General features: G+C 50.6%; 2 protein-coding genes and 1 long non-coding RNA gene across 13 annotated transcripts in view; 2 read left to right on the forward strand and 1 right to left on the reverse strand.

Annotated features, from left to right (window-relative positions):
• Positions 1–1,934, forward strand: part of ZSCAN1 (zinc finger and SCAN domain containing 1) — a 20,622-nt gene extending 18,688 nt beyond the window's left edge. The window contains exon 6 of the mRNA XM_016936987.4: positions 731–1,934. Coding sequence (XP_016792476.2) covers positions 731–1,353 — 623 coding nt within the window. The 3' untranslated portion in view covers positions 1,354–1,934. The remainder of the gene's footprint in view (positions 1–730) is intronic.
• Positions 1–7,729, reverse strand: part of LOC129138094 (uncharacterized) — an 8,184-nt gene extending 455 nt beyond the window's left edge. The window contains exon 1 of the long non-coding RNA XR_008541046.2: positions 7,611–7,729. This is a non-coding gene — a long non-coding RNA (uncharacterized LOC129138094). The remainder of the gene's footprint in view (positions 1–7,610) is intronic.
• On the forward strand, positions 1,878–16,561 carry ZNF135 (zinc finger protein 135). 11 transcript variants are annotated; one of them, XM_009436569.5, is made up of 5 exons: positions 6,437–6,503; positions 7,156–7,222; positions 8,729–8,855; positions 10,596–10,691; positions 13,854–16,561. In XM_009436569.5, the coding sequence occupies exons 2-5, from the start codon at positions 7,190–7,192 to the stop codon at positions 15,608–15,610; spliced, it is 2,013 nt and encodes a 670-aa protein (XP_009434844.4). In that variant the 5' UTR covers positions 6,437–6,503; positions 7,156–7,189; the 3' UTR covers positions 15,611–16,561. The 11 variants fall into 11 exon arrangements, with proteins under 11 accessions (XP_003316803.4, XP_003316805.4, XP_003316806.1 ...); XM_003316756.6 differs by having other exon boundaries at positions 13,890–16,561; XM_003316754.6 differs by having other exon boundaries at positions 6,474–6,503; positions 7,161–7,222.
• Positions 16,562–26,619: the final 10,058 nt, after the last annotated feature.

Genomic DNA, 26,619 nt, shown 5'->3' on the forward strand with positions numbered 1-26,619 from the left:
TTTGTTAATGGGTTGAGTTGGGTGCTTCAGTGGTGAACTCCACACTTCCCCCAGAAACCATGCACACCTCCTGTGAGGACTGAGATCTGGGGCCCCTAGAACCACCATGTACATCGTTCACCCTACGAGAAGGGCCTCAGCCTCCGCACCTGAACGGCAGCCAAGGCAGATAGTCTGAGAGTGTTGGAGCACGGGGTTACCCAGAGGGCCAGCTAGGTAGAAACAAGGGCCAGTGCTGTGGGATCTGCTCCCAAAACATGTGCCTTTTTTTTTTTTTTCGAGACAGAGTCTTGCTCTGTTGCCCAGGCTGGAGTGCAGTGGCATGATCTTGGCTCATTGCAACCTCTGCCTCCTGGGTTCAAGCGATTCTCCTGCCTCAGCCTCCTGAGTAGCTGGGATTACAGGCGCACACCACCACGCCCAGCTAATTTTTGTATTTTAGTGGAGACGGGGTTTCACCATGTTGGTCAGCCTGGTCTCGAACTCCTCACCTCATGATCCACCCTCCTCGGCCTCCCAAAGTGCTGGGATTACAGGCATGAGCCACTGCGCCAGCCACATGTGCCCTTGTATCTTAAAGGACAGAACGGAGGACACAGGGGCCGTATTGAGCAGAGGAAGGGCCTGGACTTGGCTCAGTCACTGGGGTCCTCCGTGCCCCTGGGGGGCACAGGGAGATGCCAAGGCCATCCACTCACTACAGGTGACCCATCTCCCTCGCCCTCCACAGGGTCCCGGGCCCACCTGCCTCTGAAGCCGAGTATCTGGGACGAGCCTGAGGACCTTCTCGCAGGGCCCTCCTCAGACCTGCGGGCAGAAGGGACTGTGATCTCGGGCCCCAAGGGTCCAAGTGCTCAGAGAATCAGTCCCCGAAGGAGAAACAGGAACACTGACCAGAGCGGCCGCCACCAGCCATCCCTCAAGCACACCAAAGGTGGTACCCAAGAGGCTGTTGCAGGCATCTCGGTAGTGCCGCGTGGGCCCCGAGGTGGGCGGCCCTTCCAGTGTGCCGACTGTGGGATGGTCTTTACCTGGGTCACCCACTTCATCGAGCACCAGAAGACCCATCGCGAGGAAGGGCCCTTTCCGTGCCCCGAGTGTGGCAAGGTCTTCCTGCACAGCTCCGTCCTCACTGAGCATGGCAAGATCCACCTGCTGGAGCCACCGAGGAAGAAAGCCCCCCGGAGCAAGGGCCCCCGGGAGTCCGTCCCACCCAGGGATGGAGCCCAGGGCCCAGTGGCCCCTCGCAGCCCCAAAAGACCCTTCCAGTGTAGCGTCTGCGGGAAGGCCTTCCCCTGGATGGTCCACCTCATTGACCACCAGAAGCTCCACACGGCCCACGGCCACATGTGAATGGCCAGCCTTGGGCCTCGGCCACCCGGCCCTGAGTCCCTGGGGGGAGCTGATGGGCCCCAGAAGATGGGGGACATCCCCCAGCCCCACCAACCCCTGGCCACCTTGGGACTCCTCTTGAAGGACACAAGCTGTTTTTCGGAAGACCCTGGACACCTGCTCCGAAGCCAAGCACGGGATGGGGCTTCCCAGGGTCTCAGCTGAGAAGCAGCAGTTCCACAGCACAGCCTGGTCAGTCCTGCGCACTATTGTTTTGCAAGTGGCTTGAAGAGGAGTTTCATTCGCGTCTCATCTTTCAGAAGCCTTGTCCAGGTCTCCCTGTGAGCACCTGACTCAGCGGCAGCTTCTGCCGCTGGGTTTTCATTTCACTGTGGATATCCCTGAGGCCATGAGGGTGGGAGCCGGCCTGGGCAGCTCCAACTCCAGAGAAGGGTACAGCTGACCCCGGCTGCCCTCCTGCCAGCTTAGCCCCCTTGGAACCTAACAGATAAACAGGGTTTTGTTTTTTTCCTTTTTTGGGTAAAGTACATGCAACATAAAATTTACCATTTCAGTCATTAAAAATGAACAGTTCAGTGGCATTAAGCACATTCACAACACTGTGCAACTACCAGCACTCTCTAGCTCCAAAGACGTTTTCGTCTTGCCCAGAAAGAGAGCCCACAGTCCTCAGCATGCCTTCGCCGTTTCTGCCCGCCCTGACAACCAGAATCTGCTTCCTGTCTCTGAGGATTTCAGGCGCAGTCTTTAGGCCTGACCAAAACTGACCTGCCTATATTTTGTTTGACTTACAGAAGGATTTTTTTTAAGATAGATGCCAACATTTGTTTAAACCATAAAAATCTGGCTTTCTGGTCTGCCAGGAAGAACCAGATGGTCTCCAAAGAGTGGGCCCGCCTCTCCTGCTAGGCTGGAGCAGAATGTGGGCAGGCGGTGACGTCACAGCGGGGAGCCAGCCTCGGACTCGGCTTCTCACCCGTCCCCAACTCCTTGTTGTCGGACACTCGTCCCCTTTCAAGCAAAAGCCTTACAAGTTTTTGCCTTTTTCTTTTTCTCCTCCCAACTTCACTTGGAAACACAGTGTTGGGCTGACTGTGAATCCGCACAGGCTGAGACATTTTTCCAAGTCGCCTTCTAAATCAAAAGCCTTTGGACTTACCCACGTCACATCCGCCTGCTGCTGCTTCTCAACCAAGCTGCCCCCACTCTCGGCCTCTGTCCCCGATGGCCCTCTCGGGCTGTGCAGGTCCCACGGACCCACCGCTGCCTTCACTTCATCCTCGCTGCCGCGCTTGCCTTCTCACGCTTGCCTTCTCGGAGCGCCCCCTAACCGGGCCTCCGGACCTTGCTTCCCGGCTCCCTCAGGCATCCCCAGCTTTTCCCTGCAGTCCCCACTGGGGGCTCCTGGCTCTATCCTATGCCTTAATTGCTGGTGGGCTCCAGCTCCCCTCCTGGCACCTTCTCTCTCATCCTGCAAAGGAGGAGCTTCTTCTACAGAGCTCAGGATGGAGGGTGGGGTCTCGGCCCCGCAGTCAGCCCATTACTCTCGGAAGCCCCCCTGAGCCTTCTCTCAGGCGCAGATTGATCGTCTCGGACAACGGGATGTGTAGAGATAGCTCTCCCGAGTGCCCCCACTTGTTGGGAGCCAGGGGCTCATTCCATGCTGTTTCCATCTCGGTCTCCACCTGCTGGAGGCACAATCACAGCTCAGTTTGTTGGTGCCAGAGTTGCACAAGAAAGTGGGTGCCATTGAACACGAGGCATCAGTCAGGCTCCAGCCTACCTGGGCTGGCCCCAGAGACATCCATCTGGTGTCCCTCAGTTCTCCAATTGAGTTTGTCCAAATAACTCATCTTCCCTTGTGCAAAAACAAAAAACAACAACAAAGAAAACAACGCAAACTGCCTCCCCTCTGGGGTTCCCACTCCCCTCAGAGGGACCACCCCCGTCCAAGGCCCCACAAGGATTTTTGATTGCCCTGGGAACCCAGCTCCCAATCCCTCTCAGTTCTCTTTTCTCCTCTGCACCATCAGCCCCAGGCTCTCTCCCCATTTCTTGAATGCCTGCAGCTGCCTCTAAGCAAACTCTGCCTCCAGCCCGTTCCCTCTGCCCCATCCCCATCCTGCAGCCAACAGGGTCCCTCTAAAATGCAGACACTGAAAAGACAAAGCCCAGCAGGGCAGCTCTATCGTGTCCTTTGTGGCCCTGCTGCCTCCACAGCCCCCAGCAATGGGATGGTGGAGGCTGGTGTCCTTAACTCACTGTGTCTCCACCTAACTCCACACTGCCTCTCACCCTGGCCTCCTCCTGAGCCTAGAACAGTCTCCACTGCCATACTTGACCACACCCAGCATACAACAGGTCCTACAGAGTGAAGGGATGAGTGACTCAATGAGTGAGGGGAAGTCCCTGTGGAGACACCGAGACACCATTGTGGGCTGCAGTTTCCAGCCGGGGAAGCCTCCCTCGACCTCTGAGGGGAGGTGGGCCACCCCTTGAGGGCCACTCTCAATGCGCTCCACCTTGGCTGACGGAAGCAAGGACGTGGCCCAGGATCCTGGAGGGCCACTCTTGTGTGCTCCACCTTGGCTGACAGAAGCAAGGACGTGGCCCAGCGTCCTGGAGGGCCACTCTCACGTGCTCCACCTTGGCTGACAGAAGCAAGGACTTGGCCCAGGGTGCTGGACCAGTTGTGGCAGCTGCCGCAACTCACGAAAGCCACCACGTGGTGTTCTTCACCTAACTTGCCCAGTCCCAAGCCCCTGCCCGAGCTGCAGTGAGACAGAGCACTAGCCCCTCTCTTCTCTTTAGGTTCACCCCAGCTGTGGAAGCCCCAGCACCTCAGCACGCCTCCCTTGCCCTGTGCCTTCCTCTGCCAGCAACCCCCAAAGACTCCAACACCCCCATCACGATGTGCCCCAGTCTCCTGTCCTCCAGCCCTTGTCACAGGAGCTGTGAGCCCAGCCCTGGGCACTTCATGCTCTGGAAGACCGGAGTCTCACACGCCACCTTTCTCCCTGGCAGCCAGGGTCTCTTGGGTCAGAGGAGGGCTGGACACTGCCAGGTTTTGAAGCTGTCAAAAAGATTTTTTTTTTTAAAGGGAGAAATATGTCCAGGGAGCTGTAACTGTTACAGTATATTTTAAATGTATGTGTTGAACAGATTAACTTTTTAAACATTAACATACAGCATGACACAGTTCTGCTATCCATGCTGTGATTGCAGGATTGCTTGGAAGCTGCACTGATGTGCAGCCCACCTGCTCATGGTGGGGGGTCCTGTTCCAGGCCACAGAGAGGCAACAAGCAATGCTCTGCTTGGAGATTCGTACAGGAAGCCAAGAAGGAGCTGAGAGGGGCCCAGCCAGTGGTTACAAGAGACAGCAGGAGGTTCAGACCACAGCAAGGGTGGCACCGGAGTAGCCTCCAACTCATCTTATTTGACTGGTAGAGTGTTATTAAAGCCTTTGAAATCCCTACCAGCTTTTAAAAATCAAGAGATTTCACATAGAAATCCTGATCTCTGGGTTCTTTAGAGAAATCCAGACCTGGGACGCTGGGCTTACCAGTCCGCACGACCCCACTTGGCTGGAGCCAAGCAGCACCTGCCCCTATGGAAAGAGCCCGCCCCTGTAGAAAGAGCCCGCCCCTGCAAAAGCATGTACGGTTTAGAAACCTGGCTGAGAAAAACAGAGGATCAGAAGGTCTGAGGGAGGAAACAGAGGGGCAAGTTTGAGGGAGCTGGGCAGGGCCGCCTGGCCACCATCAGGGCTGAGCAGGCTCAGTGTGGCACCACTGACAGCTTCTCACCAGGACTATCAGACCGCTTGGGAAAAAGACTTCACCATGAGTTGTGTGTTCATACCTTTTGATCCAGTAAAAGGAAACGGTTGGGGGGGGGAGGGGCAAGAGTATACATTTTGTGAAAGAAAAAATACACAAAAAGATGTTTTGTGGCATTTGGGTTTGTGAGTTCGAGAACTGAAAAATGGCATTTTATGTATAATGGAAAGCCTCTTTACTGCTGTAGAGTGAAAAGCAGGCTGGCTTTCAGTGCGACGGTCGCAAATGTGGGGCTTTACAGTACTTGGAATGTACAGGACACCCTTAAAAGCCAAGAAGCTTGCCTTTGCTTTGTTTACATCAGTGCATTATGATTTTGAGCCATTATATCTCTTCATAATTGCCACTGTTTTAGGGCTTATGAAATTTAAAGTCTCAACTTATGTGTTAACCAGCCAAATCTTTTCAAGTGTCTGTGTGTGGTATGAGAATTCGTATTGTGTTCTCTGCTGTTTTCAGAGTTGTTTCAGTCAAAGAAAAAAAAATGCCCGTCTTAAAACTTTTCCTCTGCTTCAAATACAGCTCCCAAGCCCAGGCTGATTGGAATTAATCTGTCCTCCCTTAAAAGGGCAAAAGCACAAGGCTCAGCCCTGGCTTTCCCAGCTCCTCTGGTCTCGCTGCTCCACAGACGTGTGACGTACGCTGGTGAAACGAAGCCCGCTTGAATGGGGGCTTCACTATTGTGTGCTGCTGAACCTAGGCCTAGCGCCTGGCAGGCTTTGGTGAATGTTCAGAAAATGACAGTTCATTTCGTGTCAGCGAGGGCACACCAGCTTTGAATATTTTGCTGCTGTTCAAATGCACAATTTTGACAATTACCTAGCAATGTCCAAAGTCGTCATAATTGTTAGTGTCTTGCACGTGATGTTCCTTATAACCATGTAATAAATACAGTGTGAAGTCTCCATGGCTGCCTCAGTGTGGAAAATGCAAAGACTCCCGTGTGTGCGATCTTGGTGAATGTTTTGGTTGAAAGTATGTGTTTTGAAAAAATCATTGCTTTGTTTGCAGCAGTAAAACTGACGGCAGAGTTTCCAACACGAAAGCCCGTGTGGTCGCGCCGGGAGCTCACGGCGTTCCAAGCGGCCCTTATCCCGCGTTGATGCCCAGGCACCCCGCGCGCCCTGTTTCACCAGGCCCAGTCACTCCAGCTCCAGCAGCACTGAGAGCCCACGAACGCCAAAGGCGAGAGCGAGGTGGGGGAGGGCGGCCGGAAATGCGCGCGCGGCTCTCTGGGAAATGGAGTTAGGCGCGCGCCGGCGCAGTGTCGGCTGCCGGTGCCGCGGCCTTTGTCTCGCAGTCAGGAGGGTGAGCTAGGCCGGCGAGGAGGGGGAGGGGAGGCCAGGCCGGGCCGGGCCGGGTGCGGGGGGTCCGGGGATCTTCCTGAGGCCCTGGCGGGGCGAGTTTCCAGCAGCGCGCGTCTGTGTGGAGTCCGTCTTGCTGCCCGGGGCCTGGGGAAGGCCGTTTCGGGGCTGGCGGGGGCAGGCTTTGCGGGGCATCCCTAGTCTGAGAGGAGGGCGGGGCCCAACGCCCAGCTGGACAGGAGCTGCTCCGACGGCCCCTGAGGGAACGCGCGCCCCGCCCCTGGCCCCACCTCTGCCCCACACCGGGCACTGGGCCGCCACCTTTGTTGATGGAAGAGAGAAACTGAGGCATAGTGCCCAGGGCCAGGGGACCGCAACCACCCGGCCCTTGTCACTGTAGCGCTAAGGCCCAGAGTCTGCGCAGCAGATATGTGTCCGCACCCGCCAGGCCTTCAGCTTCCCTCAGACAGGCGGGAAAACCCTAGGCTGCCCTTCCCCGAGCGGAGGGCCGCCCCTCACACAGCAGGCGCTTAAACGGGTACGCGGGGCCCTGGACGGCTCTCCGCGGAGCTCCCCAGGCTCTGGCGCCGTTCCCCGGCTTGGGGACCTGAGCACCGCCTCTGCCTGCCCAGCTGCTCACCTCCCCTTTCCCACAGAGCAGGGCCAGCCGTTCCTGCCAGAAGCCAGGGCATGACCCCTGGGGTGCGCGTCTCCGCAGACCCGGTGAGAATCTCGGCCTCCTTGCGCGTGTCCTCCACCTCGTGCCCGGCCTCCTCGCGCGCGGCCTTCTCACGCCCGGCCTCCTCTTTGCACCCCGTCCCTACTCGCGCGCAGCCTCCTCCTTGTGCCCGGCCCCAACTTGCGTGCCCGGCCTCTACTCGCGCACCTGGCCTCTACTGGTGCGCGGCCTCTACTCGTGCCCGGCCTCTATTTGCACACCTAGCCTCTACTCGTGTCCGGCCTCTACCTGCACACCCGGCCTCCTGAAGTCCGCGCCAAGCTCCCCAACCACAGCCTGCCTCTGAAAGGACCGCCCACGCCGCGCTGGAGGTCAGCGGGCACGGGTCCCTGTCTGAGTGGGCTTTGTGTTTGTGCGGCCGTCATCGCATACCTGAGGCTGGGTGATGTCAGACAATTGTAGGTGCCCCGGCTCTGCAGTCTGAAGTTGAAGGCCTTAGCATGCTCTGCGCTCCAAGATGGCGCATCGAGTGCCGCTTCCTCAGACGTCATGGAGGCCAAGGGGGCGGAACTCGCCTTTTTATGATGACATTAACCCCACCCATAAGCCACCAGAAGAAACCAGCCTCCTGTAGGAATGTCAGAAAACCCGTACAAGGGGACTGGTGCGATGGCTTGTAGCTGTAATCCCAGCTATGGGGGAGGATTGCTTGAGCCCAGGAGTTGGAGGCTGCAGTGAGCCATGATGTGCCACTGCACTCCAGCCTGAATGACAGTGGAACCCTGTCTCTAAAAAATTAAAAAACAAACCCAGATTTGGCCGGGCGCGGTGGCTCGCACCTGTAATCCCAGCACTTTGGGAGGCCGAGGTGGGCGGATCACGAGGTCAGGAGATCGAGACCATCCTGGCGAACACGGTGAAACCCCGTCTCTACTAAAAATACAAAAAAAAATTAGCCGGGGGGGTGGCGGGCGCCTGTAGTCCCAGCTACTCGAGAGGCTGAGGCAGGAGAATGGCGTGAACCCAGGAGGCGGAGCTTGCAGTGAGCCAAGATCATGCCACTGCACTCTAGCCTGGGCGACAGAGTGAGACTCCGTCTCGGGGAAAAAAAAACCACCCAGATTCAGTCTTTAGGCTTCTGCTACTAGCTTTATAACTTTGTTTATCCCCTAGGCTGAAGTGCAGTGATGCAATCATGGCTCACTGTGCTTCAAACTTACGTGCTCAAGTGATCCTCCCACCTCAGCCTGTTGAGCAGCTGGGACCACGGGCATGCGACACCATGCTGGGCTGGTCCACTCCTTTATTGCTGGCTCCCTCCATTTCTTATTTCAAGAGACAAATTATTGGAAACGGGCATGATGCCTTAGATTCTAAGATCCTCCACCTCATCAGCAGGGCACCCATCCAGGCCCCACAGAAAAACCTGACCCAAAACCCCAGACCAAAAGGAACTCCATCCGACCCAGCCTGGCTGGCATTTACCAGCTACCCCACCAGCAGCCAGTGCCAGGGTTGGCTTGGCTGAGGACACTCGTGTGATGTTTCAGGAGCAAGTGACGTTTGAGGACGTGGTAGTGGACTTCAGCCAGGAGGAGTGGGGGCAGCTGAAGCCTGCCCAGAGGACCCTGTACCGTGATGTAATGCTGGACACCTTCAGGCTTCTGGTCTCTGTGGGTAAGGCCACACCCATGTCCTATCTGTTGATCTGTCCCTGACACGGATTCTGATTCTACCAGGTTAAATATTTATAGGACTGAGCTTTAAAAGCAAATGCCTGGGGCTGTATGTCTTGGGCTTTAAGAACCTGACTGTTTTAATGTAGGAAATATCAATTAAGACCAATATTAGCAAGTCTCAGACTGAACCTGAAATCAACAGAAGCAGAGAAACATGAGGTGAGGGAAACATACTGGGTCTGAAGACTACAGAATCCCAGGGTAGACCAGGGTGTTCTGTAGAGCTGTCAGGAGCCCCTCCTTCTTCAACACCTCCCTCTGCACTTCTGTCTTAGTCTGTTAGGGCTGCTAAAATACCTTAGACTGGGTAATTTTAAACAATAGATATTTGTTGCTCATGGTTCTGGAGGCTGGGAAGCCTAAGATCAAGGTGTCAGCAAATTCAGTGTTTGGTGAGGGCTTGCTCCTCACTGATGGCACTTTCTTCCTGTGTCCTGACATGCCATAAGGGGCAAGGGAGTTCTCTCAAGCTTCTTTTATAAGGGCACTGATCCCATTCATGAGTGGAGCCCTCATGAATTAATCACTTCCCCAAGGCCCCACCTCAACACTATCAGATTAGGTATTACGTTCTAACATTTGAACCTTATTTATTTATTTATTTATTTGTTTTTAAATTTTTTATTTTTGAGACAGAGTCTCGCTGTGCACCTGGGCTGGAGTGCAGTGGTGCGATCTCGGCTCACTGCAAGCTCTGCCTCCCGGGTTCACACCATTCTCCTGCCTCATCCTCCTGAGTAGCTGGGACTACAGGTGCCCGCCACCACGCCTGGCTAATTTTTTTTTTTTTTTTTTTTGTATATTTAGTAGAGACGGGGTTTCACCGTGTTAGCCAGGATGGTCTCGATCTCCTGACCTCGTGATCCACCCACCTCAGCCTCCCAAAGTGCTGGGATTACAGGCGTGAGCCACTGCGTCCGGCCTGAACCTTTTTTATTTTTAAGAAACAGGCTCTTGTTCTCTTGCCCAGGGTGGAGTGCTGTGGCACAGTCATACTTACTGCACACTTAACCTCCTGGCTCAAGTAAACCTTCCATTTCAGTCTTCCAAGTAGCTGGGACTACAGGTGCATACCACCACACCTAGCTAATTTTTAAAATTTTTGTAGAGACGGGGCCTTGCTGTGTTGCCCAGGCTGCCCTCAAGCTTCTAGGCTAAAGTGATCCTCCCACCTCAGCCTCCCAAAGTGTTGGAATTACAGGCATAAGCCACTATGCATAGCCTGAATTTTAGGGGGACACCAACATTCAGACCATAGCAATCTCTTTCTGGCTTCATTTCTAGAGAGGCTCCTCTGGAGGTGACAAGACAACTGCCTGGGGTGCCTTTCCTGCAACCAAGACCAGCAGAAAAGACAGGATCTGTGTCCCAGGGTTGTCCTGGTTTGGCTGCCAGGTCTTCTTCACAGTGATCATTGATGCCAGTGGGCAGGGGAGGAACCAGAGTTCTGATTGTCCAGGCTTGGGTCACATGTCCACCCCAGAACCAGTGGTAGGGTCAGGGACTGAGAGTAGGGGAATGAGTCCCTGAGGAACATCCAGGGCTGTGGGTATGACAGCTGAAGTCACTCAGGGGTCCCCAGCCATCTGGGACCTGGAAGACCAAAGGTGGAATGGGCTGAGGCTCAGGAAGGGTCCTGGGATACAAATGCTCACTCTATGGGTCTCTCCCTGAGCAGGACATTGGTTACCGAAGCCGAATGTCATCTCCCTGCTGGAGCAAGAGGCAGAGCTGTGGGCGGTGGACTCTGGACTTCCCCAAGGCGTGTACCCAGGTGAGATGGGAGCCCTTCGGGGCAGAGAGAAGCCTGTCCATGCTTGCTTCCTGGTTCCTCCCTCTGCATCTGCTCTCTAATTCTTCACAGCAAATTTACTACTCAGTCTTAGTGAAGATTTACCAAGCACCCATTTTGCTGTGAGTGACGACACCAAGTCCTCATCTCCACTGAATTTATATTCTTGGTGAGGGAGTGGGGGAAACAAACAATAAATCGGTAAAATAATAATAATAAAACAAGTTGGATGATTACAGATTGTGATGAATGCCGAGAAAATGAAAATGAGCAATGAGGTAGACTAGGAGGGGGATGAGGAGACTTTAGCATAGAGATGAGGGATAGCCTCTCCAAGGAGGTGACATGTGACTTGAAGCCTGAGCCATGAGGCAGTCTGAGTGAACAGTAGTATTTCAGGCAGAGGAAACAGCAGGGGCAAAGGCCTGAAGTCATGCATCAGTCAGCTTTTGCGTAGGAAAACACTCTGACCTCAGTGGCTTAAACCAAATAATTGTTTATAATTCATGTGTCTGTGGGTCAGTGGATCCAGGCTGGGCCCTGCCATGTGCCTGTAGGGTGATTGGTAGGTAGCAGAGGTATCCCAGCCCACTGACAGGCAATTTCCCATTGGCATCAGGTGGGAAGAGTGGCCTGTCACCAGAGTCCAGGAGGGATGGCCAGTGTGGGAAAGGGTCACAGTAGGGTCCCTCCACATCAATAACAGCCCTTACCCAATATATTAGCTTCCTATTGCTCCTCCTGCAACAAGTTACAATTGACCCGTGAATAACATGGGTTTGAACTGTGTGGGTCCATTTATACATGGATTTTCTTCTGTCTGAGCCACCCCTGAGACAGCAAGACCAACCCCTCCTCCTACTCCTCAGCCTACTCACTGTGAAGACAATGAGGATGAAGATCTTTATGGTGGTCCACTTCCATTTAATGCATAGTAAATATATTTTCTCTTCCTTATGATTTTTTTAAATAGCATTTTCTTTAGCTTACTTTAAGAACACATTATATAATACATATACAAAATATGTGTTAATTAAGGGCTGGGAGCAGTGGCTCACACCTATAATCCCAGCACTTTGAGAGGCTATGGCAGGTGGTATTTGAGGTCGGGAGTTCAAGACCAGCCTGGCCAACATGGTGAAACCTCGTCTCTACAAAAAAAAAAAATACAAAAAAAAAAAAATTAGCTGGCCATGGTGGCACGCTCCTGTAGTCCCAGCTACTCAGGAGGCTGAGGCAGGAGAACTGCTTGAACTAGGAGGTGGAGGTTGTGATGAGCCAAGATCACGCCACTGTGCTCCAGCCTGGGTGACAGAGCAAGACCATGTTTCAAAAAAAAACAGTGTTAACTATTTATTTTATCAGTATGGTCAACAATAAGCTATTAATAGTTAAGTTTTGGGGGAGTCAAAGGCTATACACAGATTTTCGATTGTACTGGGGTCAGTGCCCCTAGCCCCCTCATTGTTCAAGCGTCAACAATACTACACTTCGTAGCATAAAGCAAAGCAAATTATCTTAAAGTTCGGGAGATCAGAAATCCACAATGGGTCTAGCTGGGATATAATAAAGATGTCAGCAGGGCATCATTCCTTCTGGAGGCTCTAGAGAAGGGAAGAATCTATTTCTTTCTCTCCTTTTTGTTTTTTTAAGAGATGGGGTCTTGCTATCTTGCCTAGGATGGAGTCCAGTGGTATGATCATGGCTCACAGCAACCTTGACCTTCTGGGCTCAGGTGATCCTCCTGCCTCAGCCTCCTGAGTAGCTGAGACTACAGGTGTGTGTCACCATGCCCAGCTAATTTTTTTTTATTTTTTGTAGAAACAAGGTCTCATCATTTTGCCCAGGCATGTCTTGAACTCTTACGCTCAAGGAGTCCTCCCGCCTCAGCTGCCCAAAGTGTTGAGATTACAGGCATGAGGCCCTGTGCCTGGCTAAGAATCCGTTTCTTTGCATTTTTCAGCTTCTAGAGGCACCCACATTCCTTGGCTATGGCCTTGTCCATCTTCACAGTCAGCAAGGCCTGGTCAAGTCACATCATATTCACTCTGACTCTGACCCTTCTGCCTTTTTTCCCCATTTAAGGACCCTCGTGATTACACAGGTCCACCCAGATAATCCAGTGTAATTTCTCTATCTTAATGTTAGCTGATTAGCAACCTTAATTCCTCCCTCCCATGTAATTGGAAACATACAGGTTATAGGGTTAGGATGTGGGCATCTTGGGAAGCCACTATTCTGCCATTCACTCTGGCTTAACTTTTTTTTTTTTTAATTGAACTTTTCACTGAAACAACAATATGGGGAAGGTGCCCACATCACACCTCTAGGCCACTGTGGGGTCAGGGTAGGGGCAGCATGCACCCAGGTCATGGCTGTGCAGAGAGGGCTGGGTACCAGGGCAAAAAGAGAGTCCTGCCATGAAGGAGGAGGAGGGAATGCATTTGTTCATTCATTAAGCATGTATATTGAGCTCTTGCTGTGGGCTATAGATACAGTGGTAAGCAAGGTGGACAGAAACCCCTACCCTCAAGGGGTTCCCAGTTAGTGAAATGGACAAAATAAGGCAGACCAAAGCACTCTAATATGCCACGGGTCATTTTTCTTCCTCTTAGTGATGTACATTGCAGCTATTCCTGTTTGTGGGGAGCAGTTAGGTTCCTTTACATCTAGAGTGAGGTGGCACAACAGCATATGCTGTCGGGAAGAAGCTGGGTATCAGCCAACTTTCCCCATGCAGCACGTTTTTCTCTGTTGCCACCTGGCATTGTGGAGGCCACTGTAGCTGGGGCCTGGGTGCCACACTGCTCCTTCCAAGTCCAGTGCCTCTGTGCGTCTGAGTGCTCTCTCCTGGGCATCCGCTCTGCATCCTCCTCTGTGCTCCCCTCACAGACTCCATTCATACTCCTTGTGCCAACTGTTTTTTCCTCCCTCTCCTCTTCCTTTCCTTATTCTGTTCTTTCCTCTTCCTTTCCTTATTCCTTATTTTCCTCTTCCTTATTCTGTGTTTCCCTCTCTTCCTTTCCTGGTTTGCAAAACTATATTTTTAAATGGTGAAAGCCACTTGAACCTTGAACGTTTCAAAATCATTAGTTTTATCCTTCCTCTTCCCATCTCACCACAAACTCTTTTGCCGTGGAACAGAGATTAAGGGACATTTCCAGTTTTTGCTTCTTTCAGACTTGGAAACTAGACCCAAAGTCAAACTGTCAGTTCTAAAGCAAGGCATCTCTGAAGAAATATCCAACAATGTCATCTTGGTAGAAAGATTCCTGTGGGATGGTCTGTGGTACTGCAGGGGTGAGGACACTGAGGGCCACTGGGAATGGAGTTGTGAGAGTCTAGAGAGCCTGGCAGTGCCGGTGGCCTTCACGCCTGTGAAGACGCGTGTTCGGGAGCAGTGGCAGAGGAATGGGTTTGGGGAAAACATAAGTCTGAACCCTGATCTCCCACATCAACCAATGACTCCTGAAAGACAAGGCCCCCACACATGGGGAACACGTGGAAAAAGGGAGAAGCCAGACCTAAATGTTTTACAGAAAACCTGTGTAAAAGAGAAACCCTACAAATGTCAGGAATGCGGAAAGGCCTTTAGTCACAGCTCAGCACTTATCGAACACCACCGGACGCACACAGGAGAGAGACCTTACGAATGTCACGAATGCTTAAAAGGCTTCCGGAACAGCTCGGCACTTACCAAACACCAGAGAATCCATACTGGGGAGAAACCCTATAAATGCACTCAGTGTGGGAGGACCTTCAACCAAATTGCCCCACTGATCCAGCACCAGAGAACTCACACAGGCGAGAAGCCCTATGAATGCAGCGAATGTGGGAAATCCTTCAGTTTTAGGTCCTCCTTCAGCCAGCACGAGCGAACTCACACAGGCGAGAAGCCCTACGAGTGCAGTGAGTGCGGGAAAGCCTTCCGGCAAAGCATCCACCTCACCCAGCATCTGCGAATCCACACTGGGGAGAAACCCTATCAGTGTGGTGAGTGTGGCAAGGCCTTCAGCCACAGCTCATCCTTGACCAAACACCAGCGAATCCACACAGGGGAGAAGCCCTACGAGTGCCATGAGTGTGGAAAAGCCTTCACCCAGATCACACCACTGATTCAGCACCAGAGGACCCACACAGGAGAAAAGCCCTATGAGTGCAGTGAGTGTGGGAAAGCCTTCAGTCAGAGCACACTCCTGACCGAGCATCGGAGGATTCACACAGGAGAGAAGCCCTATGGATGCAACGAGTGTGGGAAAACCTTCAGCCACAGCTCCTCACTCAGCCAGCATGAGCGGACACACACAGGAGAGAAGCCCTATGAGTGCAGTCAGTGTGGGAAGGCCTTCCGGCAGAGCACACACCTCACCCAACACCAGCGAATCCACACAGGGGAGAAGCCCTATGAATGCAATGACTGCGGCAAGGCATTCAGTCACAGCTCGTCCCTCACCAAACATCAGCGAATCCACACTGGGGAGAAGCCCTACGAATGCAACCAGTGTGGCAGAGCCTTCAGCCAGCTTGCTCCCCTCATTCAGCATCAGAGGATCCACACAGGAGAGAAACCCTATGAATGTAACCAGTGTGGCAGAGCCTTCAGCCAGAGCTCCCTTCTCATCGAACACCAGAGGATTCACACCAAGGAAAAGCCGTATGGGTGCAATGAGTGTGGGAAATCCTTCAGCCACAGCTCCTCGCTCAGCCAGCACGAAAGGACGCACACTGGGGAAAAGCCCTATGAGTGTCACGATTGCGGAAAGTCCTTTAGGCAGAGCACCCACCTCACTCAGCACCGGAGGATCCACACAGGAGAGAAGCCATATGCATGCAGGGACTGTGGAAAGGCCTTTACCCACAGCTCCTCCCTTACCAAGCACCAGAGAACTCACACTGGATAAACCCACTCCACATGTGCTGGGGACATAGGAAGACCTTAAGCCATAGCTCATCCCTTTCTAGATTTGACCCAATCATACACATGAGAAACGTACATTCATACACAAGCCTTTTCACACAGCACTCCCCTCAGACACCCTCAGAGAGTTCACACTGATGGGAAATGACCATGGGACCACCAAGCTCTAGGTCATCCATCCCTGCATTCAAATAGTAGGGAAACGTGGAGATAATCAACACTCAGGACCTTCAGCCTCGAACGCCCATTAGTGCTATGTTATAGAACCTACAAAAAAGAAATGGAACAAATGTAGTGGATCCAGGGAACGCTTTTGTCCAAGGATTCACCGTATTCCAAACCAGAGATGTTCAAATTGGTGAGAAACCCAACAAATGCCTTTCATATATACGAGAACCAAATGAAGTCAGAATTTGCCATTATTGCACATTACATTTTTGGGGGGGGAAGTGCTTATGAATGGTGCAGGTTGACTCTGATATTCATTCCCAAATGACAATATGGCAGAGTGTTCCAGAAATGAGAGTGGCATCTTTATGGAATCACTATGGATATTGACTGTCTCAGTAAACAGCTGTCTTGTCTGTGTGTATATTGTTTGATCAGGGTACATGGCAGCCAGTCACAGATTGGAATTACATATGACAAAGTATCAGTGTACTATAAACAGGTTTTTAGTTATCCCTGCATTATTTTTGCAATTAATCTTTATATGCAATGAGATTGAAAAGCTTTGTATGGGAAGACTCAAAATGTAAAGCTGCTTCCGTAGAGTCTCACTGATTCTGAGATGGCTTTTGCTGCTCTGTTCTCCCTCTACATTTCTCTGCAGAACTCGCGTTAGAAACACAGATATTTGTTTTACAAAAAGGGAGATGCTTCCTTTGTTAAACCATCGTCTTATAAGCAATAGCAAATTCATGTTAGAAACTTCTGTTTTGCAAGATTCATCTTTTTTGGGAAATGTTCAAGTTAATCCTCTCAAACTGCTTTTTCATTGTTTTCATACAATTTAACATTTTGTTAAACCGTAAGTCCACAAATAGCAGTCTTTCTGACAACTATAACCTTTAAATGGTGACTTACTGCCCTCATTAGAAATTGCATTGGCTGGCCAGGCGTGGTGACTTATGCCTGTAATCCCAGCACTTTGGGAGACCAAGGTGGGAGGATCACCTGAGGTCGGGAGATGGAGGTTGCAGTGAGCTGAGATCGTACCATTGCACTCCAGCCTGGGCAACAAGAGTGAAACTCTGTCTCAGAAAAAAAAAAAATTGCATTGGCTGTTTTTGGTTATTAGCTGTTAGTTGTGGTTACATCCATCAATTTGATTTTTGTAATCCCAATGCTGGGATATAAACTTCCAGTTACTTGAAATTTCTCTCTTGGGGAGACCATGTTGCAGATAGTCTTCCAATATTGCTTCTCAGTATGATTGTGGAGTGCCTCTTGGGATAAATGCCTTTGTCATTTACAAGCCACCGGAGAGCCAGGCATGGCTGCACCTGCCTCTAGTCCCAGCTGCTTGGGAGGTTGAGGCAGAAGGATCACTTGAACCCAGGAGTTCTGGGCTGTAGTGTGCTCTACTGATTGGGTGTCCACACTAAGTTCAGCATCAATATGATGACCTCCTGGGAGCAGATGACCACCAGCTTGCCTATGTAGGGGTGAACCAGAGCAGGTCAAAACTCCCATGCTGGTAGGGCTCACATCTGTAATCCCAGCACTTTGGGAGGCCAAGGTGGGCAGATCACCTGAGGTCAGGAGTTCAGGACCAGCCTGGCCAACATGGTGACACCCCATCTCTACTGAAATTACAAAATTAGCTGGGCATGGTGGTGCGTGCTTGTAATCTCAGCAATTTTGGAGGCTGAGGCAGGAGAATCACTTGAGCCTGGGAGGCGGAGGTTACAGTGAGCCTAGATTGTGCCAATGTACTCCAGCCTATGTGACAAGAGTAAAACTCAACCTCAAAAAAAAAAAACTCCCATGCTGATCATTAGTGGGATCGTGCCTATGAATAGCCACTGTGCTCCAGCCTGGGCAACACGGCGAGACACCATCTCTAAAAAATAAAAGCCACTGGAGAAAGCCAGGGTACACAGTGCATAGCAGCACTGTCTCATTGAAACAATGCAAGTCATATAAATAACTTTAAATATTCTGGTAGCCCCATTTAAAAAACAAGAAGAGGCCCAGGCACAGTGGCTCATGCCTGTAATCCCAGCACTTTGGGAGGCTGAGGTGGGCAGATCAGTTGAGGCCAGCCTGCCCAACATGGCGAAACCATGTCTCTGCTAAAAATACAAAAATTAGCTGGGTGCAGTGGCATGCACCTGTAATCCCAGCTACTCGGGAGGCTGAGGCACGAGAATTGCTTGAGCCTGGGAGGCGTCAGTGAGCCAAGATTGCACCACTGCACTCTAGCCTGGGTGACAGAGCAAGACTGTCTCAAAAAGAAAGAAAACGCAAGAAGAAACAGGTGAAACTAAAATTTACCCCTATATATCTCAAATGTTAGCAGTTTAACATATCAATATGAAAAATTATTGAGATATTTGCATTCTTTCTGTTACGTGACATCTTCAGAATCTAGTGTGCGTCTTTTTTTTTTTTTTTTTTTTTTTGAGACGGAGCCTCCCTCTGTCACCCAGGCTGGAGTGCAATGGCACAATCTTGGCTCACTGCAACCTCCGCCTCCCGGGTTCAAGTGATTCTCCTACCTCAGCCTCCCGAGTACCTGGGACTACAGGCATGTGCCACCACACCTGGCTAATTTTGTAGTTTTAGTAGAGATAGGGTTTCTCCATGTTGGTCAGGCTGGTCTCGAACTCCTGACCTCATGTGATCCGCCCTCCTCGGCCTCCCAGAGTGCTGGGATTACAGGCGTGAGCCACCACTCCCAGCCTAGTGTGCATCTTTTACTTGCATCACATCTCAGAGTTCACCATAGCGACATTTCAAGTGCCCATTTGACACGTGTAGCCAGCTGGTGTCTGTACTGGTGCAGCTCAACAGCTTGGTCTTTGGTCAGCTGTTTTGTCCTCCTTCCCTTTACTACCGGTGTCCTCCTGCCTTTCCCTGTGTTCCTATCCTTGTGTAGCATCTTGTGCTCAAGGAAACCAAATGTGCTAGGAAGATCAGCTGCTTTAGGTAATTGGAATGACAGGTGCCTACTCATTTCAGGCTCCCTAGGATATTATTCTTATCACAGAACATTACATTCAGGAAAGAGATTATGGCCAGTCTATTCCAGTTCAGTTCAGTAAAAATGGAATCTGGCACATGCACTTTTGCAGTCCTTTGAAAGTGCTAGATTGGCGTAATCACCAAGAAACGGTAATGTGAGTTCTTTCCTCTCCACTCAGCCCCTCTTCATCAGACCTCCTTCAGCGACACAGGGGAAATACAGCAAGGATTGGGTACTACAGAGAGGTGCCCACAGTATCACTTCTCTCCTAAGCCAGGGAAAGAGATGAGATTCCTCTCCCTGATGGTGCCAAGCCAGTGGAAGGGCACTGTGGGGGTTACACCCTCCTGAGTCTAGAGGACCTTGCTTACTATGCCTCAGTTATTGGCACACAAGTAGAAGATCAAGTGGGAAAACAGGTGAATGCAGGTGAAATAAGAATGAGGGAGAGTTCTGAGGCTAGTTCAGAAAAGGCCATACAGCGTCTGTCTTTTTTTGCTGGAACACTTGTGCTTGGAGCCCTGAGACACCACTTGAGAAACCCACTGGCCCAAGGCCACCATGCTGTGAGGATGAAGCCACACAGGCTCTGCTCAGGGTGTCAGTTCACTCCTAGTCTGAATCTCCCCAGCCTCATCAGGCCTGTGACAGAACAGTCTTCAGATGATTCCAGCCTCCCAGCTTTCAAGGTACCTCAGCCTTCAAGTTCCCAGCTGAGGCCCCAAACATGGTGGAGCCGACCAAAGTCATAAAGTCATCCCTGAATGTGCCTTTTTTTTTTTTTTTTTTGAGACAGAGGCTAGCTCTGTTGCCCAGGCTGGAGTGCAATGGCATGATCAAGGCTCACTGCAGCCTCCACCTCCTGGGCTCAAGTAATTCTCCTGCCTCAGCCTCCCAAGTAGCTGTGATTACAGGTGTGTGCCACCATGCCTGGCTAATTTTTGTATTTTTAGTAGAGACAAGGTTTCACCATGTTGGCCAGGCTGGTCTCAAACTCCTGACCTCAGGTGATCCACCCGCCTCGGTCTCCCAAAGTGCTGGGATTACAGGAGCAAGTCACTGCACCCAGCCTGAGGTCTGTTTTTTTAACTGTGCAGGCAGCCGCTCCACTCCACACTGCCTCTTGCTCCTCCTCTGGCCATGTGATATGTCTGCTCCTACTTCCCCTTCCACCATGAGTAAAAGCTTCCTGAGGCCTCCCCAGAAGCTGAGCAGATGCCAGTGCCCTGCTTCCTGTTCAGCCTGCAGAACTATGAGCCTGTTAAACCTCTCTTTTTTATAAATTACTCAATCTCAGGCGTTTCTTGATAGCAACACAAGAACGGCCTAACACAGCACAGTTTCTGGGTGTGCAGCCATGAGACTGAGAGGAAGGTCTGGTTCTTTGGCAAGGAAAGGTTCTGTCTCTTTCTGGATGTAAAGGGAGGAGTATGCTGCCTACCACCTGCAAGCACAGAGAGGACCATCCTGTACAGAGTCAACTCAGAGAAGACAGCAAAGCCACAGCTCATCTACAATTCAAGCAGGGGCCCCACCCTGGACCTTGCATCCTGGTCTTTCACAGCAAATAAATAATAACCTCAGCTGGGCGTGGTGGCTCATGCCTGTAATCCCAGCACTTTGGGAGGCTTGCTCGAACCCAGGAGTTCCAGACCAGCCTGGGCAACATAGTGAGACCCCATCTATACAACAGATAAAAAATTAGCCAGGCATGGTAGCGTGTGCCTGTACTCCCAGCTACGCAGTAGGCTAAGGCAGGACTATCACTTGAACCCAGGTATTTGAGGCTGCAGTGAGGTATGGTTTCACCACTGCACTCCAGACCATGTTTCTAAAAAAAAAAAAGTAAATAATATCCTAAAGTGTATACAATTTTGAGTTGGATTTCTGGTGACTGGCAGCCAAAAATGCATCTTGAGTGGAAGAATCGTAGAAAGTAGAGAATTAAGTATCCTTTGGCTTCCCATTGTGTTTCTGAAAAAAAGTCAGGAAAGCTGGTGCGATGATTTGAATATTTGTCCCCTCCAAATCTCATGTTGAAATGTGATCCCCAGTGTTGGAGGTGGGGCCTAGTGTGAGGTATGTGGGCTATGGGGTGGATCCCACATGAATGGCTTGGTGCTGTCCTCATGGTAATGAGTAAGTTCTCCCTTTATGAGTTCACCCAAGAGATGGTTATTTAAAGGAGCCTGGCACTTCCTCCCCTCTCTCTTGTTTTCTCTCTCACTATGTGATGCGCCAGCTCCCCTTTGCCTTCTGCCATGATTGGAAGCTTCCTAAGGCCTCCCCATAGTGCAGATGCCAGCACTATGCTTCCTGTACAGCCTGCAGAACCGTGAGCCAAATAAACCTCTTTTCTTTGTAAATTACACATCCTCAGGTATTCCTTTATAGCCGTGTAAACAGACTAACACAGCCAGGGCCCTTGGAAGTTTTGTGGAAGCACTGGGTAGGACTGACGTGTGGTAGTCACTGTCCCTCCTGAGCCTCCTCTTATACTGTATGTGAGAGGGAGATTCTTTCAGGCAGCAAGTATTTTCCAAGCACCAGCTATAGCTCAGGCACAATTCCAGACTCTGGCAACCAAACTGATGAAACTCGTGGTCTCAGGAGCTTATATTTTGGTGGGGAAATGGAAAATAGAGAAATTAGGATGTTATGGGCACATTACACAGTAAGTGTTATGTAGAAACAAAATGGTCCAAGAAGGGAAACCCCAGGCTGGGCGCAGTGGCTCAAGCCTGTAATCCCAGCACTTTGTGAGGCCAAGGCAGGCAGATCGCCTGAGGTCGGGAGTTCAAGACCAGCCTGGCCAACATGGAGAAACCCCGTCTCTACTAAAAACACAAAATTAGCCGGGCGTGGTGGCACGTGCCTGTACTCCCAGCTACTAGGGAGGCTGAGGCAGGAGAATCTCTTGAACCCGGAAGGCAGAGGTTGCAGTGAGCCGAGTTCGCACAATTGCACTCCAGCCTGGGCAACAAGAGCGAAACTCCGCCTCAAAAAAAAAAAAAAAAAGAAGAAGAAGGGAAACCCCAAGTCCTCTGGACTTTTTTTTTTGTTTTTTTTTTTTTTGAGGTAGGGTTTTGCTTTGTCACGAAGGCTGTAGCTTCAACCTCCTGGGCTCAAATGATCTATCTGTCCCACCTCAGCCTCCTGAGTAGGTGGGACTACAGGCATGTGCCACCATGCCTGGTTAACTTTTAAATTTTTTTAGAGATGCGGTCTTGCTATGTTGCCCAGGCTGGTCTCAAACTCCTGGGCCCAAGCGATCCTCTTGTCTCAGCCTCCCAAATGCTGGGATTACAGGCATGAGCCACTGCGCACAGCCTCTCTGGACTTCTCAGTTACCTGAGCCAATTCATTCCTTTTTGGTTTAGCCCCATGGCAGGTAACACAAATTCAATCCAATTAAAGAAACACAACTAGTAAGCTGGGTGTGGTGGCTCATGCCTGTAATCCCAGCACTTTGGGAAGCCAAGATGGATGGATCATTTGAGGTCAGCAGTTTGAGACCAGCCTGGTCAACATGGTGAAATCCTGTCTCTACTAAAAATACAAAAATATATATATATATATATTAGCCGTGTGTGGTGGTGCGTGCCTTTACTGCCAGCTACTTGGGAGGCTGAGGCAGGAGAGTTGCTTGAACCCGGGAGGCAGAGGTTGCACTAAACCAGGATTGCACCACTACACTGTAGCCTGGGCAACAGAGAAAGGCTCTGTCTCAAAAAAAAAAAAAAAAAAGAGAAAACACACACACACACACACACACACACACACACAACTGGTAAATTACCTGCCCCTCAAAGTGCAGTGATGATTAAATGAGCTCCTGGAATCCCAAAGCGTGTGGCAAAGTATGAAGTGAATGTAAAACATCCGTTCATTTGCGTTACTTGTAAAACTGTCACGCTCCTAAGCTTTAGCTGTCCTTAGGAGAAGCCAAGAGTGACACCATGAAACCACACGTCGCTGGCTCACATCTGAACTCAGTGATTTAGATTTCTGCTGGGAGGCTTTTCTGCCTTCAAAGGCCGCTCCATGCCATTTCTTTTTCTTTCTTTCTTTCTTTTTTTTTTTTTAAATCCTTAGGGTCTTACTCTGTCACCCAGGCTGGAGGGCAGTGGTGTGATCATAGTTCTCTGTAGCCTGGAACTCCTGGGCTTAAACAATCCTGCCTTAGCCTCCTTAGTAGCTGAGACTACAGGCATGCACCACCATGCCCAGCTAATTTTTTATCTTTTATTAAGACAGGGGCCCACTATGTTGTCCAGGCTGGTCTCGAACTCCCAGACTCAAGCAATCCTCCCACCTTGGCCTCCCAAAGCACTTGGATTATAGTCATGAACCACCACTCCACCATGGTCCACGCATTTCTGTCACACACTCACCCCCAAGTTCTGTTTATTTTAGGAGAGTGAGGGCTTTAAAGGAAGGTCTCAGGGTTTACTGTCAAAGGAATTGATTCGTTTATTCTTCTCTTTGAGCCCAGAGTAAACAAGTATAAACCACACAGAAAATGCCCCTGGCCCTATGTGGGTTGCAAGTTAGTGGGCAAGATAGGCAAAGCCAGTCATCAGAAGAAAAGCAAGGTGAGTCATAGCGGAGAAAACACAGTAAGACGGGCCAGATGCAGTGGTTCACACCTGTAATTTCAACACTTTGTGAGGCTGAGGCAGGTGGATCACCTGAGGTCAGGAGTTCGAGACCAGCCTGGAGAACATGGTGAAACCCCGTCTTTACTAAAAAATACAAAAATTACCCAGGCATGGTGGCAGAAGCCTGTAATCCCAGCTACTCGGGAGGCTGAGGCAGAAGAATTGCTTGCAGTGAGCCGAAATTGTGCCACTGCACTCCAGCCTGGGCGACAAGAGCAAGACTTTGTCTCAAAAAAAAAAAAAAAAAAAAAAGTGATAAGATGAATACCAGCCCAGAGATGATAACAACTTGGGGATTATTGTGTTTGGTGAATGGGGTGAGGGACGTCACATTAAAACCATAGCATCAGGGCAAACCTCTGTGAAAAGACAGGCAGAGCCACAGCTGGAGAGACCTCCCCAGTACTGGGGCCTTGGTGAGGAGCTGGGGAGCTTAGATTTACCATGTCCCAGAAGCCACCCTCTCACTGAGCAGATTTCCCTGGCAGTTGCCCCCATCACATGTGGCTGGTCCCTCAGGAGCCTGTGTCTCAAGAGCTACCTGGTCAGCCAGAGGCTGGACTTTGGAAAGCTGTTCATTTCATTGAGACATCTGGGAACCTTTCTACAAATTCAGGTTCTCTCGGGTTGAGGGAAGGCTGGGCTGCACTATGTTTTGAGGCTCTGGCTTTGTGGATTTGCCATGAAAGTAAGCTGAAACTCTAGGTCCCTCACTTTCAGGGATCCCTTCAAGACCAAGCACCTAATTTTATCTTTGTAATTTTGAATTATTCTTCTGAAGAGGGACCCCTCAGTTGTGTGAGCCTTAGGCCCAACAAATCTGGATCGACCCCTGGTTCCAGCAACCCTCGTCTTAGAGACTTCTGCATGGACACTGGGAAGACAGAACCCAGCACTGCCAAGGGTAATGGATCTCCCATTTTGATGTGAGTGAAAACCACCTGAAGGTGGAGGGTGTTAAACCTGGGACCTTGCTTTGGTTGGTCCGAGGGGGTTTGGTAATGTGCACACCAAGGCACTGGGTGATTCTGAAACAGACCTGGAAGCCTCAAGTGAGAACTGTGCCCAAACTTCCTGAAGCAGTTTGTCTGCGAAGCCCATAGTTCCCAAGTGTGGCCCCATCCCAGGAGCCTCTCAGGTTGAAGGAACAGCTACTAATAAATCACTGACTTCACTGGACTCAGGGTAGGCAGAATGGAGTATCTGCCTTTCTTTGCATCAAAAGCACATCAGCCTATCCTGTTCTGTATCTGCCTGAAGGAAGTCCACAGGGCATTCCTGAGACCCATCAGACACCTCACTCATTTTTTCATGATACCCAAGAGACACACTTAGAATGTACGCAGACTACACATATACCAAACACATTATACTCACATCTCATACCCTGAAAAATGACTGGGAGACATAAATACACTGAGATGTCAAAAGGAGTAGTCTATTGCCCAGGCTGGAGTGCAGTGGCACGATCTCGGCTCACTGCAAACTCTGCCTCTGGGTTCAAGTGATTCTCGTGCCTCAGCCTCTTGAAGTAGCTGGGACTACAGGCACGCACCACCATGCCCAGGTAATTTTTTTGTATTTGTACTAGAGTCAAGGTTTCACCATGTTGGCCAAGCTGGTCTTGAACTCCTGACTTCAGGTGATCCTCCCACCTGGGCCTGTCAAAGTGCTGGGATTACAGGCATGAGCCACAGTGCCCGGCCGAATCTGTGTGTTTTTAACTTTTACATAATTGGGAGAATTCTTTTTAAAATGGTGAAAAATGAACTTTATTATAAAAGCCCATGGCCGGGCGCGGTGGCTTACACCTAGCACTTTGGGAGGTTGAGGTGGGCAGATCACTTGAGGCCAGGGGTTCGAGACCAGTCTGGCCAACATGGTGAAACCCCATCTCTACTAAAAATACAAAAGTTAGCCGGGCATGGTGGCAGGGGCCTGTAATCCCAGCTATTCAGTACACCACGGCGAGAGAATCACTTGAACCTGGGAGGCAGAGGTTCCAGTGAGCTGAAATTGTGCCACTGCACTCCAGCCTGGGTGACAGAACGAGGCTCTGTCTCAAAAAAAAACAAACAAAAAAAACTTTCAAAGGAATTTAAAAAACTGAAATAAATGTCCTCATAATTTCATGACCCTAACACAACTACTCTTTGCATTTCTATACTTTGTCTGCTAGGATTTGACAACTAATGCCCACTGTTTACACAGTTGCAACAGAATCAACAGTTACATTCTACTTCTTGAACTACACTTACAAATTATTCTTCCAGCGCCGGGCGCGGTGGCTAACGCTTGTAATCCCCAGCACTTTGGGAGGCTGAGGCGGGTGGATCATGAGGACATGAGTTTGAGACCAGCCTGACCAATATGATGAAACCCCGTCTCTACTAAAAATACAAAAATTAGCCAGGTGTGGTGGTGCGCACCTGTAATCCAGCTACTCAGGAGGCTGAGGCAGGAGAATTGCTTGGAGCTGGGAGACGGAGGTTGCAGTGAGCTGAGATCACGCCATTGCACTCCAGCCTGGGCAACAGAGTGAGAGTGAGACTCTGTCTAAAAAAAAAAATTCTTCGATTTTGCTAATCATTTATGCCTTTTTACTATTGCTTTGAATGGCTCTACCATTCATATTTAAGTCATAGTATTTAACTTCATGCAAACCAGCATCCTTGTGTATATATTTTTTTTGGTCCTTTTTTTTCCTTTTTGTGGAGAATGGGGTCTCACTATGTTGCCCAGGGAGGTCTTGAACTCCTGGGCTCAAGGGATGCTCCCACCTTGGCCTCCCAAAGTGTTGGGATTATAGGTGTGAACCACTGTGCCTGGCCCCGTATTGTTACTGAATCAGTTGGACTGTTAGCTTTCCAAAATGATTGCACTAGTTGACACTGATTCATAAAACTCTCCTCAACTCAAATAGTGATGGCAGACATGTATTTGTCTGCTTGGGTTGTGATCACAAAATACCACAGGCTGGGAAGCTGAATCAACAGGAATTTATTAATATTTTCTCCCTGTTCTGGAGGCTGGAAGTCAGAGTGGGTTCCACGTGAAGCCTCTCTTCCAAGCTTGTAGATGGTTGCCATCCTGCTGTGTCTGCACCTGCCTATGGCCTTTCCTCTGTGTGTGCACGGAGAG

Source organism: Pan troglodytes, chromosome 20 (genome assembly GCF_028858775.2).
Source record: "Pan troglodytes isolate AG18354 chromosome 20, NHGRI_mPanTro3-v2.0_pri, whole genome shotgun sequence".
Classification (NCBI taxonomy): Eukaryota; Metazoa; Chordata; class Mammalia; order Primates; family Hominidae; genus Pan; species Pan troglodytes.

Bases quoted from the DNA above. Each gene is read 5' to 3' on its own strand.
- ZNF135 (XM_003316755.6), top strand. From the start codon at position 6,435: ATGGAGTTAGGCGCGCGCCGGCGCAGTGTCGGCTGCCGGTGCCGCGGC. The intron at 6,504-8,728 runs GTGAGCTAGGCC...GTGATGTTTCAG, and splicing joins TTTGTCTCGCAGTCAGGAGG to GAGCAAGTGACGTTTGAGGA. The intron at 10,692-13,853 runs GTGAGATGGGAG...GCCGTGGAACAG, and splicing joins TCCCCAAGGCGTGTACCCAG to AGATTAAGGGACATTTCCAG.